The sequence below is a fragment of the Cebus imitator genome, unplaced genomic scaffold, assembly GCF_001604975.1.
Source record: "Cebus imitator isolate Cc_AM_T3 unplaced genomic scaffold, Cebus_imitator-1.0 Scaffold469, whole genome shotgun sequence".
Lineage (NCBI taxonomy): Eukaryota > Metazoa > Chordata > Mammalia > Primates > Cebidae > Cebus > Cebus imitator.
Window position 1 is genome coordinate 1,168,768 of NW_016107784.1, and position 11,698 is coordinate 1,180,465.

The 11,698-nt window shown below is 47.3% G+C and overlaps 1 protein-coding gene across 1 annotated transcript in view; it reads left to right on the forward strand.

The window, feature by feature from the left end:
• The window catches only part of A2ML1 (alpha-2-macroglobulin like 1), a 62,251-nt gene that overhangs the window by 15,388 nt on the left and 35,165 nt on the right, over window positions 1-11,698 (forward strand). The window contains exons 4-9 of the mRNA XM_037732738.1: window positions 3,234-3,286; window positions 8,313-8,333; window positions 9,041-9,200; window positions 9,602-9,686; window positions 10,385-10,511; window positions 11,259-11,373. Coding sequence (XP_037588666.1) covers window positions 3,234-3,286; window positions 8,313-8,333; window positions 9,041-9,200; window positions 9,602-9,686; window positions 10,385-10,511; window positions 11,259-11,373 — 561 coding nt within the window. The remainder of the gene's footprint in view (window positions 1-3,233; window positions 3,287-8,312; window positions 8,334-9,040; window positions 9,201-9,601; window positions 9,687-10,384; window positions 10,512-11,258; window positions 11,374-11,698) is intronic.

Sequence of the window (11,698 nt, forward strand, 5' to 3'; positions counted from 1 at the left end):
TTTTTTTTTTGAGACAGGGTGTCCCTCTGTCTCCCAGGCTGGAGTACAGTGGTGTGATCTCAGCTCACTACAATCTCCGCCTCCCGGGTTCAATTGATTCTCCTGCATTAGCCTCCTAAGTAGCTGGGATTACAGGCACATGCCACTATGGCCTAGGTATTTTTGTACTTTTAGTAGAGACAGGGTTTGACCATATTGGCCATGTCAGTATTAAACTCCTGACTTGAGGTGATCTGCCCACCCTGGTCTCCCAAAGTGGTGGGATTACAAGTGTAAGCCACCACACCCAAACTGACTGTGTATTTCTAAAAAGCCTCTCTTCAAGCTCACTCATTCTTTCTTCTACGTGATCTATTCTACTGTTAAGACATTTTAATGCGCTTGTTCATATGTTAATTGATTTTTTCAGCTCCAGGATTTCTGCTTGATTTTTCAATATTATTCAATCTCTTCGTTAGCTTTAACTGCAAGGATTCTGAATTCCTTCTCTGTGTTACCTAGAATCTTGCTGAGTTTCCTCAAAACAGAGATTTTGAATTCTATATCTGAAAGATCATGTATCTTTGCTACTTTAGGATTGGTTCCTGGTGCCTCATGTAGCTCATTTGGTGAGATAATGTTTTCCATGATGGTCTTGATGTGGATGTTCATTGGTGTCTGGTTATTGAAGAGTTAGGTATTTATTGGAGTCTTTGCAGTCTGGGCTTGCTTGTACCTGTCCTTCTGTGATATTGTGCTCGCCTAGAGCCAGAACCGGAGCAAAACTATTTTATAAAATGCAAAACTGTTTTTAGATAAGTTGAAATGGCTGCCCCATTCTCCTTACGATAACTACTGTCCTTGGCCTCTGTAAATAGAACTGCCAGTTTGTTCCTCAAAACTATGTAAAGCTGCTTATCAGTAACTGCTAAAATCCTGACTTCTGTAAACCACTGAGGTAACAAACAGAATGACAAAAGTCCCCTAGCCCTTGGAATGTCTGGAGACCCCCGCCCTTGTCTCCACCCAGGAGGTAATTTACAGAATCCACTAGCCCTCGGAATGTCTGAAGCCTTTTCATCCCCATCCCCGCCCGTCACCCCCACTCCCAAGGTGGTTTTTCGGGTATAAAAAATCGTGGCACCCTCCTGTTGCCACCACAGGTTGGAGAGACGTGAGTCCTCTGTGGTCGCCGGCATAATAAAATGACCCTGCAGTCTGGCATACTTTTGTCTTGTGATAACTTTCTACACTCGGTCAAATACAACACTTCCTGGATAGGCTTTCCAGGTATTTGAAGGTACTTGGGTATTGGAATCTAAGTTTTTGGACTCTGCAGTGTATCTTCATTAAGGGGACCCCATGTCCAGTATCTCTGTGGCTCTTGAAGTCTAATAAAGGTACCTCCTTGATGGTGTTGGATAAGATCTGGAAGAATTCCACATTACCAGGTGGAGACTATTGTTCCCTTCCCTTACTTTCTCCAAAACAGAGTCTCTCTCTTTGTGCTGACTTGCCTGGAGCCGAGAGAGTGGTGACACAAGCACCCCTGTGGCCACCACCATTGGGACAAGCCAGCACTGTACTGGGTCTCACTCAAGGCCTGTGGTAACGGGTACCTGGCTACTGCCTATGTTTGCTCAAGGTCCTAGAATTCTAAAGTCAGCAGATGTCAAAGCCAGCCACTGCTGGGGGATGGGGCGGGCTTGTGTCCTTCCCTTCATGGTGGTGACTTCCCCTTGACCCTGGGCAGGTCCAGAGATGTTATCTGCCAGCCAGGGCCTGGAGTCAGAAACCTTAGGAATCTACCTGGTGGTGTGTTTTACTGGAGCCGAGTTGGCACCCAAGCCACAAGACAAAGTCCTTCCCACACTTCCTTCTCCTTTCCACAGACAGAGGAGTCTCTCCCCGTGGCCACCACGACTCCAGGCCACGGCGAGTTCTGGCTGGGTACTGCCAGTGTTCGCTCGAGGCCTGAGGACCCTTGGTCAGCTTGTGGTCAGTGGTGCCTGGCCTGGGATTCTCTTTTCAGGGCAATGAGTTCTCCTCTGACAAACAGCGGGTCCAGAAATGCCATTGAAGAGCCATGGACTATAACTGGGGACCCCAAGGGCCTGCTTGGTGCTCTTCCCACTGTGGCTGAGCTGGTACCGAAGCTGCAAGACAAAGTCCCCTTAACTCTTCCCTCTCCTTTTCTCAAGTGGAAGGAGTCTCTCCTCATAGTCATCACAGCTGAGAATGTGCTGAGTCACTGGAAGCCAGTGTGTCTCTGAGTCTCACCCAAAGCCCCTGACGCGTACAGCCCAGCAATCACTGCTGACTCTTCAGAGCCCCAGGGCCTAACTGGAAGTCAGCTTCCATAGATGGGACGGGCAATTCACCCCTGGCGAAGGCTGGTCTAAATGCTCCCTCTATGGGCGCTGGCTGAGCTCTGCCCTGGGCGCTTTCCCCTGTGATTGGGCAGCACTGCGTTCTGATGCAAAGTCCCCACAGTCACTGTGCTCTCCCTCCCTCAAGTTCATAGATTCTGCCTCTGTACCACACAGCCACTGCTGGGGGATGGGGCGGGCTGTGTCAGCGATTCCAGTGTGTCTTTCCTACCCTCTCCCGTGCCTCTTGCAGTGATATGAAGTTAAAACCAGGACCTGTGATCACTCAACTGATTTTTGGTTCTTATGATGGTGCTGTTTTGTGTGGACAGTTGTTCAGTTTGGTGTTCCTATGGGGGATGAGGAGGGTGGTCAATGGAGGATTCTGTTCTGCCTCTTGCTCTGCCTCCTGAGCTCCAGGTCTATGTTTGGGCTTTACCTCACTCTCAGAGTTGGTTTTGTGAAAAAGTAGAACCTGTTGGGGTTTTGCTGACTCAGAGCCTGTGTAAGGAAGGAGGAGGGATGGGGGAAAGATTCTGAGCAGAAGGCTGGGCATGGTGGCTCACACCTGTAATCCTAGCACTTTGGGAGGCTGAGGCAGGTGGATCACCTGAGGTCAGGAGTTTGAGACCAGCCTGGCCAACATGGCAAAACCCTGTCTGTACAAAAATTAGCCAGGTGTGGTGGCACCTGCCGGTGGTCCCAGCTATTCCAGAGGCTGGGGTGGGAGAATCACTTGAGCCCAGGAGTTTGAGGCTGCAGTGAGCCATGGTTGTGCCACTGCACTCCAACCTGGGTGACAGAGTGAGACCCTGTCTCAAAAAAAAAAAAAAAAAATCAAGCTAGGAAAAAGCCCCTTTGTTAATGGTGTCTGTTCACTTCCAGTGCATTTCCGCATTGTCACCCTGGACAGCAACTTTGTTCCAGTGAATGACAAGGTGAGTAGGGAGGAGGGAGTGGTGCGGACTGCGGGAGAATAGGGAAAAGGATAAGAGATTCTCTGCAAGGGCAGAAGTCCTCCTTGCCTGGGCGTGGCGAGGCGAGGCCCTCTGGGCTGGAGACTGCTGTGTGTGGGACTGGAAGGGCTGGACTAGCCTCAGAGAGCTACCCTAAATCAGCCTAGGAATAAGCAGAGGTGACCAGTTCTCAGCTCTAGTATCTACACATCAGGTTCCTGAGAGATAAGATGGTCACACGCCTGGTCATTTTATTTATTTATTTATTTTGAGACAGAGTCTCGCTCTGTCACCCAGGCTGGAGTGCAACGGCATAACCTTGGCTCACTACAACCTCCACCTCCTGGGTTCAAGCGATTCTCCTGCCTCAGCCTCCCAAGTAGCTGGGATCACAGGTACCTGCCACCACATCTGGCTAATTTTTGTATTTTTAGTAAAGACAGGGTTTCACCATGATGGCCAGGCTGGCCTCAAACTCCTTACTTCAAGTGATCCACCCATCTCGGGCTCACAAAGTGCTAGGATGACAGGCAAGAGCTACCACGCCCGGCTCCCTGTCATTTTTAAGAGTTTTCACAAACTTCAAGACCTTCTCTTCAGGACTGACAAGTGACATTGCAATTCAAATACTAAGAAGTAAGGCCAAATGTGGTGGTTCATGCTCATAATCCCAACAGTTTTGGGAGGCTGAGGTGGAAAGATTGCTTGAAGCCAGGAGTTCAAGACCAGCCTGGGCAACAAAGTGAGAACCTATCTTTACTTTAAAAAAATTTTTTTAAGGGATAAAGGAGAATGTCTGCTTCCACTATGTTTCTATGAGGCAAAATAATTTATAAAGTAGGTAATTTCTCTTAAGTAAACATTAAATAAATATATGCCAAGGGTTAAAATGTAGCAACATTTTGGGAATACTTGGCTTGTCCTTGGACTCCCCATCCCCAACCTTTTAATAGGTTTGATGTCAAGTTGGAACACATGTCATTTCTACATGCTTCTGAGACACTGACCTCCCGGACACCCCTGCTTCCTTCCTCTTCCGTCTGTCACAGCCCATATATTCAAATGAAACTTTTAGAGATAAACATAAGCGAAGGCATGATTTCCGTTTTCCATCTTCATGTTCTCAGAGCTGCTGTTTCCTTTCCCTATGTGCAGGGAAGTTATTAGCTTGTTACTGATTAGTAATGCCCTAGATGCTTGTCTTTCCCAATTTAGATTTCCTTTTAACTCCTCCTTCCCGTCACCTGTAGCTCTTCTTTGTCAGGAGTTCAGTATAATGTTGAGTACTTATTTCTTATCACCCCCTGCCACCACCTTTTTCTTTTTTTTTTAAATTTTAAGACAAGGTCTCATTCTGTCACCTAGGCTGGAGTGCAGTGCACGGTCATGGCTCACTGAAGCTTTGACCCCTCGGGCTCAAGTGATCTTCCCACCTCAGTCTCCCCAGTAGCTGGCACCATAGGTGTGCACTACCACCCCTGCCTAATTATTTTATTTTTTGTAGAGATTGGGGGAGGGGTCTCACTTGTTGCCCAGGCTGGTCTTGAACTCCTAGCCTCTCTCGCTTCATTCCCCCAAAGTGGCACCGCACCTGGCCTGAGTACTTATTTATTTTTATTTTTTTTTAAAGATGGGGTTTCACCATGATGGCCAGGCTGGTCTTGAACTGCTGACCTCAGGTGATCCACCCACCTCGGCCTCCCAAAGTGCTAGGATTACAGGCACGAGCCACCGCGCCCGGCAGGAATTATTTCTTTACAGACTGTTTTCTCTGTAGCCGTAACAAGGACATGCCAGGTTCAAAACGCGTCTGCAGCCAGCACTATTGTAGACTCACTTACTCTTCGGGGTTCATCTCATCAACTACCCCCGTTGGGTTACCTTTCCTTTGCTCCAATGATGCGGGATTACTTCCAGGTGTTCTGATTTCCATAGTTAGGCTCTCTTTCTCTTGTAAACTAATTCCTTCCTCCTCACTCCGTTTCTCTAGCCAGGCCCTCCCTCCAGATTCAGTTGAAACATCGAGATTTACAAAAGGAATTTTACCAAGAAACTGAGGATAAAAATTGTGTTTATGTAACCCGCTCAGTGGGTTCACCTTGCCTGCTGCTTAGACTGAGCCGATTTATCAAGACAGGGGAATTGCAATGAAGAAAGAATAATTCATGCAGAGCCGGCTGTGCGGGAGACCGGAGTTTTATTGTTACTCAAATTAGTCTCCCTGAGTATTCAGAAGTCAGAGCTTTTAAAGATAATTTGGCGAGTAGAGGCTTGGGAAGTAGGAAGTGCTGATTGGAGATGCAGGGTCAAAGTGAGGTTTTCTTGCTGTTTTCTGTTCCTGGGTGGGATGGCAGAACTGGTTAAGCCAGATTACTGGTCTGGGTGGTGTCAGTTTATCCATCAAGTGCAGGGTCTGCAAAATATCTCAAGCACTGATCTTAAGTTTTACAATACTGATGTTATCCCCAGGAGCCATTTGAGGAGGTTCAGACTCCTAGAGCCAGAGGTTGCATGACTCTAAACTGTAATTTCTAATCTTACAGCTAATCTGTTAGTCCTGCAAAGGCAGACTGGTCCCCAGGCACCAACGGGGTCTTTTTGGGAAAGGGCTATTAACCATTTTGTTTCAGAGTCAAACCATGAACTGAATTCCTTCCCAAAGTTAGTCTGTTGTATGCCCAGGAATGAACAAGGACAGCTTAAGGGTTAGAAGCAAGATGGAGTTAGTTAGCTCTAACTTCTTTCACTTTGCCATAATTTCCTGAGTTATAATTTTGCTAGGGTGGCTTCAGTCCCTCCCTCTGGGTTTTATAACATCTTAATTTTAGACGTGGGCTATGAAGATGGGAAGAGGCTGTCGATTACTCTGGCTTCTTCTTGCTGACAGGGGGCGTAGTGGGGGTATGAGTGGATGACTTTAGAACCGCTTAGAAGCAAGATTGAGTAGGTTAGGTCTGATTTCTTTCACTGTCATAATTTCCTCAGTTTTAATTTTGCAAAGGCGGTTTCATTTACACAGCACAATATTTTATCCCCAAACAAGTAAAGTAAGCCTGATATTAACTGCCCCTGTCTAACTTGATTGCTACACTCAGTTATTCAGAAACTCCAGGCAACTTCCAGTCAAAAATGCTACTTTCTTTTTTTTTTTTTTGAGACAGAGTTTCACTGCATGGCCCAGGCTGGAGTGCAGTGAGGGGATCTCAGTTCACTCTGACCTCCGCTTCCTGGGTTCAAGTGATTCTCCTGCCTCAGCCTCCAGAGTAGCTGGGGTTACGGGCATGTGCCACCATGTCTGGCTAATTTTTGTATTTTTAGTAGAGATGGGGTTTCACTGTGTTGGCCAGGGTGGTCTGGAACTCCTCACATGAGGTGACCCGCCCGCCTCAGCCTCCCAAAATGCTGGGATTACAGGTGTGAGCCACTGTGTCTGGCCTAAAAAAGGGTTTTTTTGTTTTTGTTTTGTTTTGTTTGAATTTTATGGACATCTATATCAATTTTTTTGTTGTTGTTGTTTCGTTTTGAGACAGAGTCTCACTCTGTCACCCAGGCTGGAGTGCAGTGGCGCAATCTCGGCTCACTGCAATCTCTGCCTCCCAGGTTCAAGCGATTCTCCTGCCTCAGCCTCCTGAGTAGTTGGGATTACAAGCACCTGCCACCACACCCAGCTAATTTTTTGTATTTTAAGTAGAGATGGAGTTTCTCCATGTTGGCCAGGCTGGTCTTGAGCTCATGACCTCGTGATCTGCCTGCCTTGGCCTCCCAAAGTGCTGGGATTACAGGTGTGTGCCACCGTGCCCAGCCCTTGATATCAATCTTAGTGATATTCTCCTCCTGATGTTTGTACAGCCCAGGTTTGTGGAAGTCCTAGCTCATCTTCATCCTACCTCTCCTTGTTTTTTGGCTTTTCTTGAAGAATTGCCATTATCCCTAATATCAAGGCTGATACTTGTATCTAGTGGTTCAGCTTCTTCACTGGTTGGCATCACATGGCACTTGGCCCAAGAATCAAAAAATTAAGCACTGTCTTGATTTCATTCTCTCCCGGTTAGGTCCAAACTGGTCCTGCACCCTCTCCCAATAAAACTAAATTCCTGCTTTCAATCTCATCACGTTGCAAGCACAATGACCAGTTCCTCACAAACTTAACGGTTTTCGCAACCATTTAGCAGCTACTGTTTTGAAGAAGCTGATACATGATTCTCCAGTGGAACTATTTCAAACAATTTTTAAAATAATTATTTGCAATGCTTGAAAGTAAGGTTCCTGGCCAGGCGCGGTGGCTCACGCCTGTAATCCCAGCACTTTGGGAGGCCAAGGTGGACGGATCATCTGTCTGAGGTCGGGAGTTTGAGACGAGCCTGACCAACATGGAGAAACCCCATCTCTACTAAAAATACAAAATTAGCCTGGCGTGGTGGCGCATGCCTGTAATCCCAGCTACTGGGGAGGCTGAGGCAGGAGAATCGCTTGAACCTGGGAGGTGGAGGTTGTGGTGAGCTGAGATCGCGCCATTGCACTCCAGCCTCGGTAACAAGAGTGAAACTCTGTTTCAAAAAAAAAGAAAAGAAAGTAAGTTTCCTGCCCACAAGCATTCAAGCATTCAGATAGTAGAGGAAGAGGCCAGGAGATGGTTGGCTACCAAGAAGAGGTTTAAACATTGGGGGGCCCCCTGGTGCTAATACGTCTTTTAGGGCATGTTTGTTTTGCAAGAGCTCAGTCAGAGGGCAGTGGGACTGCTCTGACGCTCCAGCTCTTCAAATCTTTTGGAGACTGGCAATTCCTTTGAGATTCCTGCCCACTCCTTTCTTCTCCTCCTGCCTTGTCTCCCTCCCAAGAAGTCTTTGCTCCCATTGTTATTCTTTTCAGGGAACAAAAGAGCCATTTAGAAAGGAAGAATGAAGTAATGGGCAAGAGAGAAAGGAAGAATTCTGTGTGAGCATTTGCTGTCATGAACCTTATTGCTATCAACCCTCTTTAACCCGCATTACCTGGTTTTCCTTTTCAGTACTCCATGGTGGAACTACAGGTAAGTGGAAGTTTCTTTCTCTTCTCTGTCAGTTGTGGAAGAGGAAGAATGAGAATTTGATGCTAAACCTTGAAGAGAGAAGCAAGTCTGAGATCTGGGCCCAGAGCCCCACGACTCTGCCCAGCACCGAGCACCCACATCCATCTAAGCTGTGCTTGTTCTCTTGCCTCTGCCCTCCTGGTCTCTCACACCTAAATTTCCGTAGACAGGACGCCAGCCTCTGTAATGACTACACCGCTCTCTATTCCTCTAACGTCTCTGTGCCCAGCTGACTTAACTAGGCTTGGTTCTGTACGACCCTTAATCTAAGTCATGTGCCTTTGCCATAGACATGCTCAACAGGTACCTGACAACACAAACACCTGTGAGAAGTGTTTTAAAGGAAAGGATCTAAAAGAGTGATTTCCCCACAATATCTCCTCCATTTTTCCATTAAATCAATTTCCTCATGTTTTAGGTACCTTACAGTCAGTTTCCTCAATCTTTTCCCCTACTAGGGACCAGAAACAGAGTAAACATTCTTTGTAAATGACATCCCAAGTTCTACTTTCTAAAACTGGAGATAACACTTTAGAGGACTCAGTCTGCTCTCCCTGGACACAGACCACAGGGGTCATGCACAATGGGTGGGGTTCTTTACCTGCATTCTGTGGTGCAGACTGGAAAGCAAGCAGGCGGGCACATCATGCACTTTCTCTACTGGACAGGATCCAAACAGCAACAGGATTGCACAGTGGCTGGAAGTGGTGCCCCAGCAAGGCATTGTGGACCTGTCCTTCCAACTGGCGCCAGAGGCAATGCTGGGCACCTATACCGTGGCGGTGGCTGAGGGCAAGACCTTCGGCACTTTCAGTGTGGAGGAATATGGTATGTGGGGGAATGGACAGGCCAAAGTATTGGGCATAATCTCGTCTTAAAATCAGCAAAGGTAGAGTAAAATCTACTCTGGGAAATAATTATTTATTCATTTCTGAATCAGTGCTAAACCAGCTAGTAACTTCAGGAGCATTCTACCTAAATAATGCCTCCTCGCCGGGTGTAGTGGCTCACGCCTGTAGTCCAAGCACTTTGGAGGCCAAGGCGGGCGGATCACCTGAGGTCGGGAGTTCAAGATCAGCCTGACCAACATGGTGAAACCCGCCTTTAAAAAAAAAAAGCCTCCTTCATTAGATCCATTAATTTAATTCTCACTGTTTACACCCCTCTGCTCACTGCCTGTGTGAGTCCTCCTCCAATTCTTTCTCCATTTCCCCTTTTACTCTCTTCAGTGCTGCCGAAGTTTAAGGCGGAAGTGGTGGAACCCAAGGGGTTATCAACGGTGCAGGAGTCTTTCTTAGTAAAAATCTGTTGTAGGTAAGAGCAGGAGCTGGGGGTCGGGTGGAGATTAAAGCTGCATCAAGAGATATGATGAGAGAGTGACACGGGGAGAGGGATTACAGCTGGGCCAAAACTTGGGGTATTTTATGTAATTCAGAGTCACGACTTATTCAAGAACATTATTTATTTATTTGTTTTATTTTTGAGACGGAGTCTTGCTCTGTCGCCCAGGCTGGAGTGAGGTGGCATGATCCGGGTTCAAGCAATTCTCCTGCCTCAGCCTCCCCAGTAGCTGAGATTACAGGCACGCACCACCATGCCAGGCTAATTTTCGTATTTTTAGTAGAGAAGGCATTTCGTCATGTTGGTCAGGCTGGTCTCAAACTCCTGACCTCAGATGATCTGACCTCCTTGGCCTCCTAAAATGCTGGGATTACAGGCGTGAGCCACTGTGCCTGGCCAAGAACATTTTTTTTTTTTTTGCGACGAAGTCTCGCTCTGTCACCCAGGCTGGAATGCAGCGGCGCAGTCATGGCTCTGCCTCTTGGGTTCAAGTGATCTGCCTGCCTCGACCTCCCGAAGTGCTGGGATTATAGGCATGGGCAGTGGCCTGGATTGTCAGAGCTTTCTTTCAGAGGCGAGAGTGTGAGAAGGAAGAAGTGGTGTTTGAGGGAACAGACTGGGATCTCAAGTGGAATTTCCCAGCTCTGACTCCTCATGCTTTTCTTGGTTAGGTACACCTATGGAAAGCCCATGCTCGGGGCAGTGCAGGTATCTGTGTGTCAGAAAGCACATACTTACTGGTATCGAGAGGTGGGACGGGAACAGCTGCCTGACAAATGCAGGAACCTCTCTGGACAGGTGAGTAAATGGCATGTAACAAAAGAACCTATCCACATGTCCCAAAGAGAAAGCTCCAATCTGGGAACGTGGTAAACAACCCAAAGTAGAAAGCATTTCCCAGAATTATTATCCCAGTTCCAAAGAACAAAGAACAAAGACTCCCCTAAAAGAGTGGGTGCAGTGGCTCATGCCCGTAATCCCAGCACTTTGGGAGGCTGAGGCGGGCAGATCACGAGGTCAGGGGTTTAGGACCAGCTTGACCAACATGGTGAAACCCGGTCTCTACTTAAAAATACAAAAACTAGCCAGGTGTGGTGGTGCACACCTATAATCCCAGCTAGTTGGGAGGCTGAGGCAGGAGAATTGCTTGAACCCGGGAGGCGGAGGTTGCGTGAGCTGAGAGCGCACCATTGTACTCCAGCCTGGGCGACAGAATGAGGCTCTGTCTCAAAAACAAAAAACAAAAATCAAAACAGGAAATCTTTCAGATTCTGCCTTGGAACCAAGGAATTTACCTCAACCCCTGTAAGATACAATTTTCTTGTTTTGAAGTCCTTTATCTTTCCCTTTCCCAAATCTTGGAGCCTCGAAGTCATTTCATGATTACATATGTGCAGGTACATACTCCATGTTATAGGAGAGTTTTTCTACATTAGAAACTAAAGTGTGGAGATAAATTATTTCCTTCTACAGTACGTTAAGAAATGGATGTAGACATTAGATTCCTCATCTGCTCTCTGTCTCTGTCTCTGATCGCCTCACTAGACTGACAAAACAGGATGCTTTTCAGCACCTGTGGACATGGCCACCTTTAACCTCACTGGATATGCGTACAGCCATGAAATCAATATTGTGGCTACTGTGGTGGAGGAAGGGACAGGTGAGTAGGGTACTCCTTGGTTCATTAAGAAAAGAGAAAGAGGCCGGGCACGGTGGCTTACGCCTGTAATCCCAGCACTTTGGGAGGCCGAGGCGGGCAGATCACAAGGTCAAGAGATCGAGACCATCCTGGCCAACATGGTGAAACCCTGTCTTTACTAAAAATACAAAAATTAGCTGGGCATGGTGGCACGGGCCTATAAGTACCAGCTACTTGGGAAGCTGAGGCCGGATAATCGCTTGAACCTGGGAGGCGGAGGTTGCAGTGAGCCAAGATTGTGCCACTGCACTCTAGCCTGGAAACAGAGCAAGACTCTATCTCAAAA